This window comes from Eptesicus fuscus, chromosome 12 (genome assembly GCF_027574615.1).
Source record: "Eptesicus fuscus isolate TK198812 chromosome 12, DD_ASM_mEF_20220401, whole genome shotgun sequence".
NCBI lineage: Eukaryota > Metazoa > Chordata > Mammalia > Chiroptera > Vespertilionidae > Eptesicus > Eptesicus fuscus.
In genome coordinates, this window is record NC_072484.1 from 79,075,192 (window position 1) to 79,099,138 (window position 23,947).

At 37.3% G+C, this 23,947-nt stretch overlaps 1 protein-coding gene across 1 annotated transcript in view; it reads right to left on the reverse strand.

Moving 5' to 3' along the window:
- Positions 1 to 23,947, reverse strand: part of RIT2 (Ras like without CAAX 2) — a 256,734-nt gene that overhangs the window by 146,293 nt on the left and 86,494 nt on the right. The window contains exon 3 of the mRNA XM_008158102.3: positions 17,363 to 17,436. Within this exon, the coding sequence (XP_008156324.1) occupies positions 17,363 to 17,436 (74 nt within the window). The remainder of the gene's footprint in view (positions 1 to 17,362; positions 17,437 to 23,947) is intronic.

Consider the following 23,947-nt stretch of genomic DNA (forward strand, 5'->3'; position numbering starts at 1 on the left):
GAACTCTTGGAGCGACTCTCTTGTTAAAGCTTCATTGGGTTTTCAACTCACTTTTCAATTCTTCTGATTTCCCACAGCTCTACTTCCCATCTGTGTTTCAGCCAGACACACAGCTGGGGAGGAATTAAAATAGTGATTGCCACAGCTATACTCACAATCTAGAGCTCCGATTACATGCCCTGTGACTTAGACCTGGCCTCAAAGCAAAAAAGAACCAAACTATACATCTTAATGGCCAAAAGGTGTGGGGTAGGTGGGGGTGCATCAGATGAAGTGGCAATTTGCCACCTTTGACTTAGCGGGGGCTAGCAAACTCTAAACGAAGGACAGAAAGAATTGGGGCTTTGGATTTAATAGCCTGAGAACAGTCTCCCTAGTGGAAAGAACATTTGAAGAACCAATTTGGTTGAATATGAAAGGAAAAATTGCACTGAATCTCCATCCCAATTGATCTGCATTCCAATCTGTTCCCCAAAGTCGCTTTCTTAGAGGTTGGAAGATATATTCACAAGAAGGAAAGAATCAATATCTGATTCTCACATTCACATGATAGAAAACCATTTCTTAGAAGTTCTAAGTTGTTTTTAAAAATTCAAACAATTCATGTACAGGATGTAAAAATTAAATCATATTTCAAGGCTTATACCAGAAAACATCAGTTCCCTCTCCTTTTCCTCCCCGTGCTATACCTCCGCTTCTCAGGTTTTTTGGGAATCTACATAATCACATTATTTTTCATTATAATCTCCCTCTGCAGATACCTAGGTTATAGTTTCCTGCAGTCTACAAAATCAGCCCTATTCATCTGTTCACTGTGTTTCTTCCCCAAATGTGTTGCAATCTCTCATCTGCTGTCCTCTCTGTTTGTCTTTGTGAGTATAGTTTTAGTCTTTTAATACCAAGTCTTAATCTTTTGATATCACTTTAATATGTTTTGAAAGAGAGAGAAAACAGACACATTTGACAGTCTGTCATGTTTATCTGTAAGTCATGGTCCATCATTTAAATATAACTTTAAATCTATCCTCAAAGCCTTATCCTTTATTATGGCACTGACTTACTAGTATAACAAAGAGAGTCCATGTATCAACAATTAAAGGGAAAGATATATTTTTAAAAATTTATTTCTATTGTGTTGTTCAGTGTTTGAGTATCAACCTATGAACCAGGAGGTCACAGTTTGATTCCTGGTCAGGGCACAAGCCCAGGTTTCGGGCATGATCCTCAGTAGAGAGTGTGCAGGAGGCAGCAAATCAATGATTCTCTTTCATCATTGATGTTTCTATCTCTCCCTTCCTCTCTGAAATCAATAAAATATATTTTTTACAAATAAAAGATGCCCCCATACTCCCCCCTTAGCTTCCCTCCTCCTGCCCCACCATCCTAGGACTTTATTGCATTATTGTCTGTGTCTATGGGCTATGCATATATGCATACCAGTTCTTTGTTTAATCTCTTCCCTTACCCCCACCCCTTTGCTCTCTGAGAACTGTTAGTCTGTTCCATGTACCCATGCCTCTGGACCTATTTTGTTTGTCAATTTATTTCATTCATTAGATTCCACATATAAGTGAGATCATGTGATATTTGCCTTTCTCTGACTGGCTTATTTCGCTTAGCGTAATAAAGAGGAAGGTATTTTATGGAAGAGTGAGACATGTCAGTGTTACCTAGAAGTGAGCAATACACACATAAGTGCAGGTACAGTGACTGCTTTTGAAATGTGGCTAGGCAGAGAGGACCTTATCAATTGCAGAGGAGCCAGTGCTAGTTTGGATACCATTGTAATTAACCTAGTTATTAATAACAGGAAAGGAGCAAAGGGGAGGCCAAATATTACAGGCATAACATTTAGGCAGCTTTGCCAGAAAGCTGCAGCTTTATACTCCCCAGGTGTCCAAACAAAGGGGAGATAGACACATGTCCAGTAATTTGGGGTGACTAAGAAAGGTGCTTGCTGTCAGTCACACCTGGGAACAGAGGTCATTGGCCAGAATGGGCTTGTCCACTGCAAGCTTAGAAAACTTTGGGACATTTAATTCCCTGAATGAAGAAACTCACTCTTTTGGCTCTTGTGTTCTTGGCTTCTCTTGTGCTCTCTTGCTTCCTCTTGGCTGCCCTTGGGCCTCTTGTTGGGGGGAACATGCTCTCTTGGCTCCCCTGCATTCACCCACGTGGCCCACAGCCATGTGGATCCCCACACACAATGGACTAATGGACTGCACCTAACCTGATGCTGAAATGAACCGGGCTGCAACATGAATAGAAACTCTGGACACTGGCTTTGGTTTTAGCTTTACTGAAGAGATGTAATTCTACAGAAATAAAGCTTTCTACCATATTTCATCTTCTTGCAGGGGCCACTAGAAATGGTTATTCCAGCAGTACCCCAAGAACCCAAACCCCACTCCCAAGGGGGAAGACCACCCATGCATTTCTCTGATATCAACTTGACTCCTATGTCTCTCTGATTTTGGTCAATTAAAGGCAAAAATGCTCAAAAGGCATGGGTAAGCCCAACATTTGGTGAAAACAATTTGCTTCTTACATGTGGTTTGGAAGTGGCTTGTTATTTATCCTTATAAACAACAACCATAAAGGGCTATTCTCCACAGGGTCTCTTTCCTATAACACACCAAATTCTCCCAAATTTTGTTGTGATCCCCAATGCTATCCTTGAAAAAGGTTTCCATTATTATCTCCGAAATAGTGGTTTAAAAGAAATATCAGCAAGTGCTAAAGAATTACACTAGAGACCAGATATTATCTCAAGTCCTTGCAGCTACACAGTTGCAGGCTGAGCACAGACATGTACTTTCCTTATCTTTCCCAAAAGATATTTCTCATGTGAGACTTGTACAGAAAGCCTTATAGTTTGCTGAACAGTGTTTCTTTGCAAACTACAGGATATGTGTTCCTGGATTCCCAAGAAAAAACTCTCATAGTAAATAAGGTAAATAAAATTTCTAGGAAGTATCGACTGCCAAAAGAAACTAGATAGGTAAATGATAAAAGTTTAGTCTAGTACATAATACTTCTTACCAAGCCTGTTCTTTCTCATTCAGTACACAGACTGCCCCACGAGATCCATGGTACAGAGGCTTTGATCAGGTTTTTCATTTTTGAGCCACATCTTACTAGCTTGAAATGGAATATATTTTAAATTTTCATTCTACTTTAACTTTTGTTTAGACTTAATAAGATATGTATATAACCACATAGCCTTTTAAACTGATTTTTCAAGCACGTTGAGTCAGTGCTTTCTTCTTGTTCTAACAAAAAGGCCTTTCTAAAGTAGACCTGGCTCATGGAAGGATGGAGAAATTATTGTTGTCAATCTCTTTGGTTTAAAATGACTGATGTTAAACTCTGTACATATCCTATCTAATAAAAGAGTAATATGCAAGTTGACCATCACTCCAACACACAAGATGGCTGCCCCCATGTGGTCAAAGATGGCTGCCCCCATGTGGACACAAGATAGCCACCACAAGATGGCCAGAGGGGAGGGCAGTTGCGGGGGGAACCAGACCAGCAGGGGAGAGCAGTTAGGGGCGATGAGGCTGGCAGAGGAGGGCAGTTGGGGGCAACTGGGCCTGCAGGGAAGGGCAGTTGGGGGGGACCTAGGCCTGCAGGGAGGGCAGTTGGGGGAGATCAGGCCTGCAGGGGAGGGCAGTTAGGAGCAAACAGGCTGGCAGGGGAGCAGTTAGACATCAATCAGGCTGGCAGGGGAGTGTTTAGAGGGTGATCAGGCTGCAGGCAGAAGCGGCTAGGGGCAAACAGGAAGGCAGGCAGGCGAGTGGTTGGGAGCCAACAGTCCTGGATTGTGAGAGGGATGTCCGACTGCCCGTTTAGGCACAATCTTTCCGGGATCAGGCCTAAACAGGCAGTCGGACATCCCTCGAGGGGTCCCAGATTGGAGAGGGTGCAGGCTGGGCTGAGGGACACACCCCCATGCACGAATTTCATGTACCAGGCCTCTAGTTTTTCAATACTGATTCTGAGTTTTCACTTGTCATGAACAAATATAAAAATCATATTATCTTAAATCCATTATTGGCAAAACAATTGCTGAGTTGTCCTAATTACTGGCAACACGGCCAACAGAAATGGGAAAGATTGAGCAAACACTCATCAATATACAAGGAATCCACTCTTTCCTGCTCTCCTCTCAGAATCATGCCAAAATGTTTGAGAACTTCAGATGGATAGACAGAAATTGCCAAAAGCAAAAGTGTATTTATAAGTGTATAACAATCACATAAACACAGGTGGTATTCTGAATAAATAAATTCATGCACTAGATATATTGTACATGTAAACTGTTTTAGAAATACAGTTTTCATTAGTTTGCTCCCTGTGTTGTAAAACTGTACTGTATACTCTTTGCAGAGACAAACTTTGCCTCTGTTGAGTATCCAAAGGATTCCATCCTTCCCTATTTCCATTATTTTCATTCACAAAGATGTCCATAATCTTTTGTCTTAGCACTATCCTTTTAAAATTATAAACCACTTTACACTCACCATCTCTCTTACCATCTTTAACATATTTTTTTCCTACTCTGTAGAGCAAATTTACGTTACAATAAATGAGAAAGCAAAGGTGGTATTTCTCTTAACAATACTTGTGCTATTGAGCATATCAATTTCTTTTGTGTCAGACAACCTATTTATTCTGTGTGGGGCTCTAGGAGGCCAAGCTGGCACGTGCCTATCTCCGTGTTAAAAATAAAGAGGCTGAGGTAGGTCACCTGAGGTCATGTCTTAACATATTTTTGAGGAGGTCAGTAAGCAGTGTTCAAATGATCAGAAAACAGTTGAGTATCAAATGTTTCAAAACAGAGACCGCAAGAACTCTATCCACAAATTGAAACTGTTCTGTAGTACTATAATTAATTCAGCCAAGAATTACTGCTGCTGGAACACAGACTGCAAGCAGAACAACAGAGGCTGGGGTGTTCAAGGATCATGATAAAACTCGTGACAGGTATATGAGTAAGCAAACAAATACACAAGTCAATTAAAAATGCAGGTTGATGGGAAGGCAGGAGGCCAGTCGACCATGAGGGCATTGACCATCACTGCACATGACGAATAGTGGCTCCATTATGAGCTGACTGTTCTTTGGTGTTTAAGTTGCCCCAGATGTTCTCCAGATGAGCTGTATAAAGGGTACTGTCAGGTTAAGGCTTGAACATAAGGGTCACAAAGTCCTTCCACTTCTCACCTTTTATGATTTCATGGCTTTCCCATGTGAAACTAAGTCAGTGTCAGAGCAGAGGCTAGGCCCTCTCCTCCTTGGTTACAGGCCCCAGATGTTCTCATATGAATGCTCTGTTGTAGCCTGATCCCTGTGATATTGTTGAATTTGAACTTTTTAAATTAAGATTTAATTCAAATACCATAAAGGTTACCATTTTAAAGTGTACAATTCAGTGCTTTTTAGTATAGTTACAAAGTTGTGCAACCATCACCACTAAGTCCAGAATATTTTTGTCACTCCCCCCAAAGAAAACCCCAAACCATTAAATTTCACGTGTTATTAATTCCCTTTCCCCCAGATCTTGCAACCACTGATCTACTTTTTGTTGCTATGAATTTGCCGATTCTGGATGCTTCATAGAAGACTGAATCACTGGGGAGTCAGAGGGTCTAGGTTTACTTAGGGTTTGGAGGCCATTCTTGACATATGTGAGAAATCTACTTCCCTTCACACCATAAGAGCAATGCTGGTTTCTACCCCCATCTGACATCCCTATAGAGAACACTAATAATTACGAAAAATAGGTCAAATCCCCAGTAAACCAGCCAACCCTGGCTCAGTGTCCCAGGAATAAGAGCAGGACACTAAAAACGTCCTTTTGATCCCTCCATGTGTTCCCCTCTTGCTGTCAGTCTGATGAATCTTTGATCACTTAGGCGTCAAGATAGTGCATCTATAACCTCCAAAGACCAATCGGGGGCTCTGTGGCATGAGATGAAGGTTAGAGATAAATGAAACATGTACTGAAATTTGATTTCCTCTCTGCTCCATTTCACTGGATTGAGATACGGTGAATCTAATCACAGATTGATTTTATTAAGGCTAATGACCTGATGATTAACAAGAGAAAGGCATCTGTGGTCAAATTGCCTGTTTTAATTATTCTAAGGAGCGGCACCATCCACAGGCAGCAGGCAGCAGGCAGCAGTCTCTTGGATGAGGGTTCGCTTGCTTGCTTGCATCTGGTGCTATACTGATTATGACTCTCTTGGTACCTAGCAGAGGAAATATACCCAAAAAGCTCAGATGTACTCAATTTCTCACTACTTACAACAGGCAGTATGAGGCAGAGGTAAAAGGTTTGATCCTGATACGTGTCACACATTGCAATGGAATCCTGGTGTTACAGACAGCAGCTAACAGGAGATGAAAGCAGGCTGGATAGGATTTCTTTTGGCAGGAGGTAAAGTGGAGACTGTTGTAAATCAGGGAAGCCAGATTCTAGCCCAGGAAAGTATCCATCTAGAGGCCAGAATGTTTACTGATGATTCAGGCAAAAAATATTTGATGTCTATGGCTAGGGACAATTGGGGACAATAAAAGACCTGACCTGGCCTCATGCTGGTTAATTGGCATCAGTTTAAAAGGAGGAAAGTTTGAAATGACACATACTTTAAATATTTTATATTCATTTAAAACATACAAATGTATATTCATTTTCCCATCCTTGATGGTGAGCCAACATGCCTCCTTTTTAAAATAAGTCTGCCAAATGGGGTTGTATTTTTGCACAAAACATCCATAATGCATCGTTCATGCTTTGAAATGTTGATACCTTTAAAATGGAGCAAGAATATAAGACATTTGTGAATCTATCAGAGTTCAGAATGATAGAGTTTTAATGGCAAGTTTTTAAACCATCTTGTCCACCCCTATTTCAATGACAATTGGATAGATGAGGTAGCTGAGACTCATCCATTCACACCATTATGAAACACACTCAACTTAGGTTAAAAGTTTACTCTCAGCCCTGGCCGATAGCTTAGTTGGTTAAAGTGTCATCCTGATATGCCAAGGTTGCAAGTTTGATCTTCAGTCAGGGCACATATAATAAGCAACTAATTAAAAAAAGTGTACATAAGTGGGACAACAAATCAATTTTCTTTCTCCCTTTCTCTCTCTCTCTAAAATCAATTAAAATTGTTGAGTCTCTTCTTAAAATATTCTTTCAGCTCATTAACTTACTTAAATAACATAGTTACAAAATTAGGTACTAAATGATAATCTGGTTGAGGAGCAACATCACCGACTCTTGGAAAGCATGTAGGGATTGCTGGTTGCAGGTGGAGTGGTGAGTAATCTGGCTGCCAAGATGAATCAGGATTTAGAGAAGGAGTAGGGGCTGCTGGCTAACCCGTGGGTGAGTTAAAGAGAAGGCTGGTTAAAAGACTTCCTATTGTAACAAGTAGAAGAACAGAGTGAGTTATTCTGTCACATGCCTGGTGAAGACATTACAGCTTATGGAAAATAACTGAGTCATTTATCTTATGCCTACATACATGTCTGAGAAATTTCTAAGCTGATAACTAGGGAGATCATAATGCATGTGGAATCAGCTGGTATTTCTTCACTAAAGTAAATTTAGCAAAGGTAAATTTACAAGAAAATATGAATGAGCCTATACATATTCCCAAACAGGTAATGAGATAAAAAGTAAATGATATCAATAACAAATAATCAGAAAATTTATTTCCATAGATTAATCAGAGCCCAGCCATAGTAGCTCAGTTGGATGAGCATCATCTTGTGCACTGAAAAGTAGCCAGTTCAATTCATGGTCAGGGCACATACCCAGGTTGGGGGGTTGATCCCTGTTAGGGATCTCTCTCTCTCTCTCTCTCTCTCTCTCTCTCTCTCTCTCTCTCTCTCTCTCTCTCTCATGTTCTTGAATGAGAATTACAAAAAAAGATAAATTGGAATGTCTAAAGACCTGTATAAGCTTTGCTCTTCTGTGGTGTATTACCAAGGACACAGAACCTTCACTGTTCTAAGGATCACCTCAGAAGGAATTTTAAGAATTGTCACAGAAATCTGTTACTTAGATTTATAACAACTTAGATCTATAACATCATGAACAAACTTATATGGGCAAAAATCCTAGAAGGCATGTAAAATTAGGAAGATTTGGGGCAAATTTCTTTAGTTACTGCCAACATGTGTAGTAGTAATCATAAATAATCATGAGTCCAAGCTGAAGATCAACACTAGCAGTTCTGCAATATTAATAAACTGTGAAAATATTTTTCCAACTATATTTTCTTAACAGGTCCTATGCCAATGGTATAGGCTAACACAGATTCATTAAGATTACATAGTTTGCTATTACCAGAAAATATGTTGCCAAGTATATTATTTTTAAAGGAATATATGTATTAGTCTTCATTCTCTCAGAATAGAAAATGTTATTCAACATGCTTCTCAAAATATCATATATTTGTATATTTTAATCAATTACCTTTCTTCTAAAGTTTTTATGACATATAAAATTATTTGTTTGTTAGGTTTTGTTAATTATTTATGCTCTTGAAGGTTCTCAGTGCACCTTAGAGAGTCTGGTTTATAGAATTCCAGATGTGGTGCCATATTTCAAGACTATGTTATTCATGGGATGAACAGGTAATATAGCCTTGGGGATTATTTTAAAATGCATTGTAGTTTAGAAGGCTTATACATAAACCAGTAAAAAAAATCAAAAGGCATGACTTTTATAGTCTTTCTATACCCAGCTGGCATTCACTCTAATTCTCGTGTATAAAAGCAATTCAAGAATTTTCCTTCTTCCTAAAGTATTTCAAATTCTATAGTCTTTCTTCTCTCAAAGATGAATAAATGTCTAGTTAGAAATGTTATGCAAGTTGTTACCAGTTACTCCAGAAGTGGAGTTTTGTAAATGACTGGACAATAGGGCTGGTCAGTTTACTGCTGGACATTAATACAGATCCAACTTAGGCATGCTGAATCCCTATTATCATTACGCAAATACTGAAATTCTCATCAAGACCTAGATAAAAAATAATTCAAAACTCCAGCAAATTATAATGAATAATACAAGAATAAATGTGTTTTTGCATACTCACAACTGTGAACCTACTTATTCTAATACTACCCATCTGCTAACTGACTGAATTATAACTACACATTTCTCGTGTCTACAACTGGAGTGAAGATCAAGATAGGAGCAGACATGGTACCATGTTGTCCTACGGTGAAGACATGTGAGCCCATAAGTGACTTGACCCCCACAATTAAATTTTATAAGCACATCCCTGGAGCCCCTAGATGTATTGTTTCCTTAGGCTACATGTCAAATGGTCTCACCAGAGCCACAAAATGAAAGAAGCAATAATTCTTCTTTAACTAACACAACTACTGAAATGAAGCCATGTGATATTGATACCAATTAGTAGAAGAGCCTTTCCAAATGATATTTATCATGGTTAATTTTATGTGTCGACCTGACTGAGCTAAGGAATCCCTGAGTAGCTGGTTACATCTTTTCTGGGTGAATCTTTCAGGGTGTTTCTGGGAGAGATTAGCATTTAAATCAGTAAACTGAGTGAAGCAGATGGCCCTCCCCAAAGTGAGTGGGCATCATTCAATCCCTGGAGGATCCAAACAGAACCAAAAGGGGGAGGAAGGGTGAATTAACTCTTTCTCTGCTTAGTTAAAATATACATCTTCTCCTCCACTAACATAGGAGCTCTTAGTTCTTGAACTTTTCGACTCAATCAGGGCTTACATCAGGCCCGAAATTCTCAGGCCTTTAGCCTTAACATCACAGGCTTTCCTGATTCTCCAGTTTGCAGACTGCAGGTTGTGGGATTTCTTGGCCCCCATAATTGTGTGAGTCAATTACTTCAGTAAGTCTCTCTCATTATCTGTATCTCTACAGAGGTGGGCAAAAGAAGGTTTACATTTGTTCATGTGGAAAAATACAAATTACTAATGAATAATACAAGAATAAATGTGTTTTTGCATACTCACAACTGTGAACCTACTTTTGTTCACCTTTATCTCTGTCTCTATACCTATACTAGTATCTCTCTATATCTATTTGCATAGATATCCTATTGGTTCTGTTTCTCTGGAGAACCCTAATACATTATGCTCTCAGCGAGGAAGGATGGCCTGCCATTCACAAATCACTGGCACCAGAGCTCCTGGAATTGTACTGGTTCCATTGACTTCCTGTAGTTTAATGAGAAGATGATATTTGGCTGGATTTTGCTCAGTACAGTTTTGGTGTGTTTTCTTACAAAAATGTCTGTTTCTTCTGTATCATGCCTATTTTTTTATTGCTCTGTGACTCAAATTTTATTTTCTCTGAAATTTCAGGTATGAGGATAAATGAGAGCAAAGTTTAGGAGTTAGAGCATGGGTAGCTATAAAGGCAGACCTCTACCAAATTTATACATGAAGCCTGTCCAAAATAAAATAGTCAAGCATTCTATAAGGAAGCACTTTGGGTTTCCCAGAACAGCAATTTGATTTTGAAATCAAAATGGGATATCTGCAGAGAAAAGTAATAGCACTTTGCATTTTATCATAAATGGGGCTTTCCTGGATTATAGTAGGGAAGAAAACCATCAACAACAAAGAACGTAGGAAGGGGAGGCCCATTTAAAATGATTTTAAAACTATTTTTATACTTTGAGAGACTCAGTTTATGATCCATTAAACTATTACTGATAAAAATGCTTTTTGGTTTTCCATTAGATAGGATATTTTAGCTTTCATTTGAAACTAAATTAATTCAGGAAGAGAGAACAGCATTTTTGGATAATAGCATAGAAGGACCTAGATAACTGTCAGAACAACTCATGGAAGTATTAAGTTTAGGGGATGAGTGTGTGTTTATCTGAAGAGCCTTTGGGAGTCAAACAGCTTTGCATCAAACATGTATTTTGGTTTCTTAGTGATACTAAAGATACTTGTTACCCTAGTGGGTAAACTTATCATTTAGTTTTCAAACTGCTATTCTAACATAGACCCCCTATAATTTTGAGTAATCTCCGAATGAGATGTTCATTATTATTTTAATTTTCATTAAAAAGAATTCAGAATTCAGAGCATGTTTAGAAATACAGATAAACTTAACAGTCTCCGAGATAATCCTATATTAAGTGGCTCCTTGTCAAATTCTCTCTCTCTCTCTCTCTCTCTCTCTCTCTCTCTCTCTCTCTCTCTCTGTGTGTGTGTGTGTGTGTGTGTGTGTGTTGCTTCTCGAATTGAATGCAGACTCATTCTCAGAAAACAGAAATGCAACCATAGCATGGAAACAGACATTAATCAGCGTTCTGAAAAAAAGATCCAGACCCATCCCAACTCCTCTCCTCAGCCCAAGTAGGGCTGTAAAAACAATGTGAAAAGAATAAAATGCATTCCCATAAGCAAGGCAGAGCCTGACCTGACCTCCCCAACCCTGGTATCTGGAACGAATCTGGTAGAGCAAAGGGGACCCCCAGAACAGAGCAGACAGGAGTCCCAGAACTTGGGCCGCTCAGTGTAAACTCCAACGTTTCACATGTGTGTGCATGTGTGACCAACACAGAACTTGGCTGAAGACTGGATGGAAACTTAGGAGCCAGCCCTAGTCCTAGAATGAGGCTGGGATGAGGGGCATAGAGAGAAATGTCATGTCCCTTTCTTGAGTACCTTTCCATGAAAGGCACTGGGGCTCCTGAGGTGGTGGAGGAGGCAGGATGGGCTAGGCTCTTTGTACCCTCCCTCCTTTGCCCCCTGACATTCTTGGGCAATGTCAATGTCCCTGAAAGGCCCCCAGCTGGGGCTTGGCAGGACTCAGGGCCTAATAGGAAAAAGGAAAGAGAAGGATGAGTTCCTTTCCAATCCTAGTGCTAGCATCAGGGGACTAATGGAATAGGAAGGTGGCCTTTGCATTCAGCCCATCAGGTCAAAGGAAGTTGTTTAACTGAGTTTCTTATTTTGAAGCCACTTAATGGCTCTAGGGCAATATATTTTCCAGCTCTTTTGGTCACAATTTGTCTCCAGTTGCTTATTGAAGTCAAAACCCACATGCTATTTACTGGTAGTTGGTCCAAAGAACAACCAGAGTTCTTCGAATGGGAGCATTTCAGAAGCTTTGCTGCCTAATTGCAGAATTGATTTCTAATAGAGAAATTTGATTCCACAAACCCTATCTGTTTCTGAATTTTAAATAAAATGCAACACATATTCTAAGGAATAAGATTAGAATAAGATTAACTGAAAATATTCACCAAGAGTCTTAAAACAAAAAATCAAACAAACAAGGTCAGGATTTATTCTTTTCTTTCCCAATTGACTGAAAAGCTACATGATTAAGAAACACCTACAGTATATCTACCAAGATACCAGACATAGACTGTGACATAAAAGACATAGTCCCTCACTTAAAAGATTTTTTTTAGCTTGTAAAGGAGACTAACTGACCAATTTACATTTTGATATATTATCTATAATGTATGTAATAAGAACTAGTGGTATTTCCTAAGTGATTTTCTACTGCAATCTGTTTACCATACCAAAGACCCAAGGGTCACGCCAGCTAAATTCATACCCTTATTATCATATATGTTCCCAACCTGCCAACCTGGGCTGTAAAGTGTAGAAATATGACCTAGAAAAAAACATCAAGCTTCTTCCTTAAGCTTTGATTTAATGTCAAGAACCCAGTTTTCCATTTTCAGTCCTTTGATTCCTGTTGTGGCCCCTTGAGGCTTTCCAGATATACAAGATGCTGCAAACCCACCCACAAATCTCTCTCACTCTCTACCCCTACCTACACACACACAAAATGGAGAAAAATATAGGAACATCATAATATTACTATATTCCTGAAGGAAGGAAAAAGAGAAATTAAAGAAAAAGTTTTTGTAATGCTTTTGGTTATATCATCAAAATGTCCTATTCCTATAATGTAAGATGATAGGCATTTTACCCACTTGTTTTTCTTTTAACGGACTCATAATTTGAAGTGATGTGTATAAATTCATCTTCTCAGTGAAATTAAAGCTCTGTTGGAAGAAGCCATCCTGCATTATTCTTTTCTGGTTATCATTTGCCAGAGCAAAAATGGTTGGTTTTTCTTTAACTTAATTGAAAGCAGCCTTTATACAGAAGTGACATTTTCTCTTAACAATCTAGATAAACCTTGCTTCCACTGCTAAAGTGCAAAATTCTTAAAGGCAGGAAACATTTTTCAGATTTGTTTGAATCTATCATAGTGACTAGCACTGTTGAGAGAGCATAATGATTGTCCAAAACATAATAATTCCTGTTGAATGAATGAAATAGTTTTGAGAATGATAGAAAGATAGAGCACAAAATGTTTTAAATAACATTTAATTTAAACCCTTTATTTTTAAAAATGGGAAGAAAGTGAATCACAGAGACAATAAGTATTTTGTTTAATTCTACACATCCCATTTATGTCAGATATAGGAAAAATACAGGTCATATGCCCAAATATTTCATTCATATTTATTGAGTACATATTCTTAACTGGGCCCCTTCTTCATAATACAGCTGTATAAGAGTTATAGAAACTGGTATGGATTGTCCCTATTGTTCTTGATAATTTTATCATTCACATAGATGTCAAATAGATACAATATTGCTATATATTTATATCATCTAAATCTTTTCCTAATGGACCAATATACTGATGGTGTAACTCAAGGAAAATCTGCAAAGAAATACCCTTTACATTTAGAATTAGGGAAGATAAATCTTTTGTGTAAAACATTGTAAAAGATGTAAAGAATGAAAAAATATGGTTATAAATAAAGTCTTGTACTAATGGCATTTTTTTTTCCTTCCGATTCTTCCTTGATTTTACCATCTTGAATTTTTGATCCATTTTTCTTGCCAGTTTTCTGTACTGGCGGTTTTCAACTAAGACACTTTTAATAAAAATATAATTGATATTGTCAAAAAAATAATACACAAGTAGCAAGCATTACTAGTCATGAATAGTCCAGTACTATTCACAGAGATGGCTTTGAGCGGTAATGTAGCCACATCACTGTAGGCTTTCAGGAATGACTCATGAGCATGGATAGCACCTGAATCCCTCCAGTGTTAGCATTTAGAAGCCATGTGATCTTGGGTAAGCCATTTGCCTCTTCTGAGCTCCAGTATCTTTATTTGTAAACAAAGGGACTAAAATATTTCATCTCTAAGCCCCATCTATATTAAATATTCACAATGATAGTCATTTACATGGATATTAAGTAGAAACAATTATGAATTGACTTCAGAGTTTCTACTAAGGACCATTCTTCATAAAAGTTCTATTTGCACAGTGGCCCAGCAGTAATTATAGGATGAAAAGCTCTGGCATTGTCCACCACAAAAATGTAAGACTGAGGGAAATGCTTTGAATGATGAGGTCATTGAATGACATTCTATTTTTCATGTCTTTGTATAAAAGTATACTTTAGAGGGTCTTGGTAGTCATTTTACTTAGTATATTTATGCAATGAGTAAATGAAATTTATATACTTTTTAAATTTTGGCAGGTTTAGTTTTGAAATTGCCAAGTTTCAGTTAAAAATATAAATGATAAATATAAATCCTAATGTTTTACATATCACACTGGTGAGTAATTAGATGCTTAAAGCATGGTTGGATAAGGAACAGTCAGTGTTTATAAGAGAAAGTTAGAGGTGATATGATTAAAGACACAGCGTAAAAATTTGACGTCTCTTCAGTTTTGAGTTGATTCTTTCTTTAAACATGTGCAAAAATAAAAGTGTAACTCTTCAAGGCCAGGGACTACTGTGATTTAATTTTCTGTATCACTATTAAGCAGTTCATCCAGTGTTGTAACACTATGGATGACCAATTAATCATATTGAAAATGTGAGATGCATACATACACACAGATATGCAGACATTTACTCTCACATAGTTGCATTTCACATGCATTGAATTAGTAAGGACATTGTGATGGGCCTTTGTACCTCTTTAGATTTTTATACAATTGATAGTCTAATTATTTTTTCCATGAGCCAATACAAATGATCCTATTCTAAATCTCTCTAAGGCTTCAAGAGATTATACCCCTCATTAGTCCATTATCCAAAAGTGTTTGTTCATATATGGGTTTCAAATAGTCTGAATATATCTCATAAATATAGAAAGAGACCACCTATTTCCAGTGGCTTATACAGTATCAGTATTCCAATTAATGCAGTTAATTTTAGATAGTTACATCAAACGGATAAAATAATAAAATATGTTTTAAATATATGTTAAGTACAAAGGAAAATATTACAGTGAAGATCTCTGTATCCATGACCTAGGTTTTGTTTAATCAGAACTTGGGGAAACATAAATCATTACATGTATAGTTGAAGCCTACTTTGTAGCTCTCCCCTTTTCCGAGTCTTCCCTTTCTCCTCAAGAGGTAACCACTAGCTTAAACATATTACAAAACTTTATCACACTCTAAGTCAAAGTAAAATTCTATATATATCAAATAATCAATCTTCTACAGACTATATTCTTTACTTAGATTAGAAATAAATAAAAAAGTAAAACCACACATATGTGTGACAGTAATGCCTACTCTCATATTGACTACAGAATTCTGTTTAAATTAAATGGGTTTTCAAATCTTCTACAACTACATTATTTTTTTTATCTAGTACTTACTGACAGAGGAGCATTAAAATTTCCCACTATACATGACTTTGGATTTATATATTATTTTATATAGCTCACTCTATTTGTTTTATAATACAGACAAATGTTTTTAATAATTGTTTGATGATTTTTATCAAAAATCAACACTTTTACATCTTAATAATGCTTTTTTTCAATAAAATCTATTTTGTCTGATATTAATGCAGGTATATCTGCTTTAGGATTGGTTATTTTTGCCTACTTTTTAAAAGAATCTTTTTTTCCCCACTTTTCTGTACCCTTATGTCTCTTATAAACCAAACAAGTACAAGAGGTTAGTTTTGTTATTTTATTCAAAATGATGCTACCAATTTACTTGTCTAAAGGTATATACATTTCCATTTATTTTGGTTCCTGATATATTTACTTATTGTGCTACTAGAGGCCTGGTGCATGAAATTCGGGGCTCCCCAGCCTAGCCTGTGCCTTCTCACAGTGAGGGAACCCTGCCATTGATTGCCCCAAAGAGCTAGGCCCCACCCACCCATCTGGGGCTCCTTGATGGATCACCCCAAAGAGGTAGGCCGAAGCCAGGTGTCCCGCCTCCGCACTGCACAGAGCCGCAGGACTCCCAGGCCTCGCCATGCGGAGCCATTGAGACCCACCTCTGTGCCATGCATGCAGCGTCAAGTCCCTGCCCACCCACATGCGCCTCTCCGCGCATGCAGCCCTGCCCACCCACACATGCCCACTGCGCACACAAAGCCTCCTGGTGATGGATTGTTACGACATGAGGGCATCACGGCATGAGGGCATGACAACCACATAGGCTTTTACTAGTATAGATGCTTCTTTGTTTCTTTTCTTTCTTTTCAACCTTATATTATATGCATAACTTTAGAATTTATTCTTCCCCTTTCCATCTGCTAGTTTTTAGGTTATATTTTTCATATTTCATTTTTAAAGTAGTTTTAGGTTTATAACACAGTAGAGAACTATTTTTTCTGTGTTTGTCATTTAATAGATATATTAATAATTTTAAAATTATGAAGTTAAAAAAAAAGTCTACTCTTCTCCAAAATACTGCAAGGCTTTGAAAAAATTTAACTGATTCCTTTCCTCATATTTTATTTATCACTGCTGTGTAGAATTTTAGTTCTATCTTTATTTTTATATCATAGAAATTATTGTATCTTCCTCTTCCTCATAATTCTCTTTCTCCTTGTTCCTATCTATAAATTTTTAAAATAATGTGTCAGATTATGCTAAATCTTGGTTATGTTACTCATTCCATTGAACTGTCTGCCTAACCTTGGTTGCATGAGTATATTTGCTAGACCTTCCTTCTTTATATTCAATTAAAATTATCTAATCAAAGTCATCATAATATTAGGGTCTCAGACATAGTTCTGAGCACATTTAAGGAAGAATAATAAACTACTTTATAATCTCACTAGCAATATTACATCTACTCTTATATTGAGAAAATTAAGGGAATCTTGAAATATTCTGGTTGCCAATGAGTCACATTTTCCTGTAATATTTATTTTCTTATTTAATTCCTAATTGCTGTTGAAAATTTGTTCTTGTCTATTCAAATAATTAAACTCATCTTCTTTGTGGTAAATGCATTTGAACTTAAAGCTTAAACTGGCCTCAGAGATTGGAGACATCTAAGAAGATTACCTACCTGACCAGCAGTGTCCAAGATGTCCAAATAAGCTGGCTCATTGTCGATCCTAACCTGGGTCTTATAAGCATCTTCTGAAAAAAAAAAAAAAAAAAAAAAAAACACAAGACAAAGTTTATATTTAAACTAGATGCCTGGTACACAAAATTCATGCACGGGGGGTGGGGGTGGGAGGGGGCGCCCTCAGCTCAGCCTACACCCTCTCCAATCTGGGACCCCTCGAGGGATGTCCAACTGCCCATTTAGGCCCAATCCTACTGGCAGGATTGAGTTTAAATGGGCAGTCGGACATCCCTCTCACAATCCAGGACTGCTGGCTCCCAACTGCTCGCCTGCCTGCCTGCCTAATTGCCCCTAAATGCTTCTGCCTGCCAGGCTGATCACCCCCTAACCACTCCCCTGCCAGCCTGATTGATGCCTAACTGTTCCCCTACCAGCCTGTTTGCCCCTAACTGCCCTCCCCTGCAGGCCTGGTCACCCCTAACTGCCCTCCCCTGCAGGCTTGATCACCCCCAAATGCCCTCTCTTGTAGGCCTGGTTCCTCCCAACTGCCCTCCCCTATTGGACTGATTTCCCAAAACTGCCCTCCTTTGCAGACCTGATCCTTCCCAACTGCCCTCCCCTGCTGGCCATCTTGTGGTGGCCATCTTGTGTCCACATGGGGCAGCCATCTTGTGTGTTGGAGTGATAGTCAATTTGCATATTACTCTTTTATTAGATAGGATAGAGGCCTGGTGCATGGGTGGGGGCCAGCTGGTTTGTCATGAAGGGTGTCCCGGATCAGGGTGGGAATCCCTTGGAGCATGGTACGGCCTGGGTGAGGGGCCTGTGGTGGCTTCCAGGCCACCCACGCCCCCCCCCCCCCCCCAATGACCCAAGCAGAGGCCCTGGTATCTGGGATTTATTTATCTTCTATAATTGAAACTTTGTAGCCTTGAGTGGAGGCCAGGGCAGCGGGAGCTTGGCTTCCTCCATTGCCAGGGACACCTAAGCCTCCTGCTCGCTCTTTGGCCACTGCCATCTTGGTTGGGTTAATTTGCATACTCGCTCCTGATTGGCTGGTGGGCATGACTTGTGGGTATAGTGGAGGTACAGTCAATTTGCATATTACTCTTTTATTAGATATGATATAGTTAACAGAAAAGACATAATTTGTTTTTAGATTTAAAAAGAAAAAAAATCTTTCTAAATAGGTTATGAATCTCCTGATGAACACTTGAGCTGGTTCCAAATCTTGGCTATTGTAAATAATGCGGCAATGAACATAGGGGTTGTGTATATTCTTTCTTATTAGTGTTTCAGGTTTCTTCAGATAAATTACCAGAAGTGGAATCGCTTGGTCATAAGGCAGTTCCATTTTTAATTTTTTGAGGAAACTCCATACTGCTTAAAAAGCTGTGATACATTTACAAAATGGAATACAACTCAGCCATGAAAAAGGAAATCATACCCTTTGTGACAGCATGGATATACCTGGAGAGCATTATGCTAAGTGAAATAAGCCAGTCAGAGAAAGACAAGTGCCATACAATTTCACTCATATGTGGAATCTAATGAACAAAATGAACTAAGCAAAATAGAGACAGACTTATAGATAGTGAGCAGGCTGATGGCTGTAGTGGGTAGATGGGAGGGGTGGTGCTAGGATTGAGCCAAAAAGAAAAAAAAAGATAAAAAAATTCATGGACATGAACAACAGTGTGGTGATTGCTAAGGAGGAGGGGGTTGAGGGAGGTAGAGAAGAATATAAAGGGGCATAAATGGTGACTGACTTGGGATGGTGAACATACAATGCAGTGTACAGATTATGTGTTGTAGAATTGTGCACCTGAAACCTTTATAATTTATTTTTTAACCAGTGTCACTCCAATAAACTCAATTTAAAAAGAAAAACATGGGTTACTAAGTAAAAAATTCAGATACTCCAGTCAAGTAGAGTGCATAGAGTGAGAAGGATACAACCCAGAAAATGTAAGAAAGGGAGTTTCTGCTTAAAGTAAAGTGAAGTATATTTCTCCTTTATCTGGAAAAACTCATGATCTGAGGTGCCCTAGTGATGTTCCCTAGAGAAACAGTTAATGGAATAAATGCATGCACCACAATTTTGTATGCTGACATTAAACTCAATGGTGAAAGTCTAAAAGCTTTTCCTGAAGATCAGGAACAAAACTGCTTTAACCATTGGTATTTAACGTAGTACTGGAAGTTTTAGCTAGAGTAATATGGCAAGAAAAGTAAATAAAATGCATCCATTTTCTGATAGCAAATAACATTATCTTACATGTAGAAAGCTCATGGTTTCTAAAGAATTCAGGGGCTGGTAATAGGGGGTGAATGGGAAGGTATTGTTTAAGAGGTACAAGATTTCTGTTTGGGAAGATGAAAAAGTTCTGGAAATGGATAACGGTGATGATTGCAGAGTATTGTGAATGTACTTAATGCCCCAATTTTTAAAATTATAAGATTTCACACACACACACACACACACACACACACACACACACACACACATGAAATAGAACTTCTAAAAAAATTTAGCAAAGTTTCAGGCTACAAAGTCAACACACAAAAATCAGTTGTATATCTAAACAATAAGAATGAACATAAAATAAAATTAAGAAAATTATTCCATTTATAATAACTGAGGTGAAGACTTGTGCACTGAAAACTACAAAAAAATTTTAATGTATTTGCTTCTGTACTTTGCCATATCTGGGTATCATTTCAGTGAAAACAGTGAATATCTGGGTCTGAAGCTCTGGGGTGAGAGCTGAGAATCTTACTTTATTAATCCGTTTATTTCCTCATTCATGCCAATCCCCTCCTATATATTTCAGCCTGTTCAAATACCTACAGTGAGTATATCATCATTTGTGAAACATGGTTGGAACTTCTCAGTCTTGAACCCACAAACTCATAGAGTCAGTCTACAATTTCTATATTATTTTATTCACCAATTATAGTATAAGTAAATAGCAAACAGAATCACCACGAAAAATATTTATAACAACATTGAATTTTGACACAATTCAATAATTATTTATACTGTTGATTTTGAAATGCAAATACATAAATTATTATTTCCACAACCTTTTGGTTTAGAAAGTAGTGATGGTCAACCACAGGAGGCACTTTTTCAATGCATGAAACTGAACTTCTCCCCCCAAAATTAGATTTCTGCTAGCTGCTGAAAATAAGAACACATACAAACACAAATGTACAAAAATACACACATACATAATATCATGGTCTCTCAAGGAACTTATACAATCATAATGGAAGATATACATATATGCAGTGGGATGTGAAGATCCAAAAATGCATAGGACATAGAGCTTACCTTCAAGGAAATTTATTCCTTATAATTGTGCCCTAAAAAGCTGAAATTGTGGGAAATATAACTTGTAAGGAGGTAAACCTAGTGTGTTTTTAGCAACTCCCAGCCATCCTAAAAGCATTCAATGTACAGGCAAGCACACAGTCTCTCTATTTTTTATTACACTGCCCTTTATATTCTCACTGATCTTTCTCTCACAAAAGAGAAATCTTGTGGAATTACTTGCAATCTTTTTTGGAGATGCATAGGGTTGTTTTTCATTTTCATAGGGAAATATGAATAGTTACTTTGGAAAGGGCTCTGTGACCCCAGGATCCCATGTCTTTCAGATTTCATTTTTGCTCATTTCAACTCAAAGGCCCCCAAAAAGAGCCTGCTGAGGCCAGGATCATGCTGAGTAATCCATATGAGAACTTCACTGTGTGATTATCTGAGCCCTAGATAAACCCAGCACATGAAAATATGTCAAATAAAAGCTTCTCCTGGGATTAGAAAAACCCTTCAAAGAGACTTGATGTGAATTGGCTAGAAATTAAGCCAGGCCCTATATCCAAGATTTCTTTCTCTTTTTTAAAAAGTATCCATCAGAGTACACATCCTGGTGTTGTGAATCTAGGTCACCTGCCTGGCCGCCGCAGAAACTAATCCCTTTCATTTCTTCTCAATAAACAATCTTCCTTTCTGTTTCCATCCATCCACTCCCTTTGTGACCTCCCATGCAGAAATGCAGTGACAGAAATACTCCTCTTGAATGCATATAAACACCTCCCTGAAATTCAATCATCTGCTTATAGACCCAACCCTGAAGTGAGCTCATTTATCTTCCCAAGCAAGAGGCCAAATGTACACAAAGCTTTATCAGGCAGAAATGGCAGCAACTGCCTACTATATTGTTTGCACAGAAAAGCCCAATGGGGCCACTTTCTTGGAGGCATCTAGCACTGTAAAATTCATTTTTACAAGAATGTTTGATTTGAGACTATTGCTTCCCTTGGCATGTGTCTTCTTCACTCTCCCTCTCCAGCAGTATTTTACCAGAAGCAATAATCAAAGACCTGTATTAAAGTCTCAAAATTATCTCTAAATATTGAAGTTCTGATTGGCCAGACACTTGATCTTTTTTGCAAGATGGAGATAAGAGTACATGCTAGTCAATGCATAGGAGCTCCAGAAGGATCAATAAAAGTTGCAAGTATCATGGTGCTTAAAATAAAATATAAAAGAACCCACACAATTCAAACTCTGGGCATGTTATGTTGTAATTTAAAAAAATATATATTGCTTCAAATTAACCATGGAATTATATTAAATCTAAATTACTTCTGTCATTTGTATTTACCCATGTGGAAATACTTTCTTCCCAACAAGTAAATCATAAAGGATTTGGCAGGATATGTTTTCAATAATTATCAAAAATATGAAGTTTTAATTTAACTAAAAAAACTTAAAGTATTCTGGAAAATTTACCCATAATAATTTATTTAACTCATTTGTAGAACAAACATATATTTAAATAACTTTAAAATAATTTAGTTGTAAATATGAAATTAGGATAACTTAAAACCACAATATGTATCTGAGAGAAAATATTAGATGATCATTGAGCTTTCACTAGATGACGTTTTAAAAATTGTAAAGATAATTTAATACTTCTTATATGCCTTCCCAGAATATCTGAAATGTATGCTAATTAGTATTATAGTGAAGATATATATATATATAATAGTGAAGATATATATATAGTGAAGATATATATATATATGTGTGTGTATATATATATATATATATATACATATATATGAGCTAGTATATATCTAAGATATTAGTCATTCAATTTTTTAAAGGACAATAAAATATAAAGCCTTGAATAATCTGTAAGAACTTTGTCAAATAATTACTTAAATGAATTATCTTAATTGTGTGTGTGTGTGTGTGTGTGTGTGTGTGTGTGTGTGTGTGTAAGCATTTTGGAACATACTGTACTGGACACTTTCACTGGAACAAAAAGTTAAATCATGGCTGAGTCAGCACTGATACAAATCTAATATATCAGTATATTTATCAATAATGTTGTCAATAGGTATTTGAGTGTGTAATCTATGCTTCACACTCTGATAGGCACAGAATCTAACACTGGTTACTTAAACCTAAAGTGATCATTAAATTCTAAAATCACTTCCTCTGAGGTTAGACACAAGGTAAGAATAAATACTCATTATCAATACTTTTATTCACATTATACTGGTTGTTCTAACCTGTTCAGTTAGGCAAGAATATGCCTGATGTGAATAAACTTGATAAAGAGAAAATGTTATTCATAGAAAATATCTTTTGGGTATGTATAAAACGTCAAAGATTCCAGACATAAATTAGCAAATTGAATAAATGAATATATTAAGTTTTCTGGGAACAAAGTCAACAGAACAAAAACAATTTTTCTATATATGAGCAAAAAAATAAGAAATGAAGATATTTAATGTTATTAATTATCATAACAAAATTAAATTTCAAAGAATAAATCTTTTAAAGTTTTTGCAAGACTTCTACTTAAGAAGCTGTAAGACTTTATGAGAAACATTAAAAATGATATAAATAAGTGGAAGTGTTTGCCATGTTTATAGATTAGAAGATTCAATATTTGAATGATTTTAATTTTCCCCTAATTAACAATAAATACATTCCAAACAGATTTGGGGGAACAGTGGAGATCCACCAACTAATTCTAAATATGGAAATGAGAAGAGTCCAAAATAGTTGAGACAATCTCAAAATAGAACAATAAGCTCTTCTATGTATCAAGGCGTACTCTTAATTTGCAGCAATCAAGACAATGTGATATTGGCACAAGGATAGAAAAATAAATTGACAAAACAGGGAACCCATACATTAATGAACCCTTTTTTAGATGGAAGAATTGGCACTCAGAGCAGTAGGAAAAAGAAAGTATTTTCAGGAAAGAGGGCTCTCAGATATAAACATTAAAAATAATGGAACTTGACTACTACATCACAGGATACAGTAAAATAAATGCTAGCCAGGTTATAAATATAAACATGCAAAGTAAAACAATAATGCTTCTAGGAGGTACTGTAGGAGAATATCTTCATTTTCTGGAGTGGTAAGACTTCTTAAATACTAATCTTATATAATAAAAGCCTAATATGCAAATTGTCCCTTCGGGCATGGTTGGACCAGGAGTTCGACCACTGGCTATGACTTGCTTTGACCACCAGGGGGTAGCGCAGAAC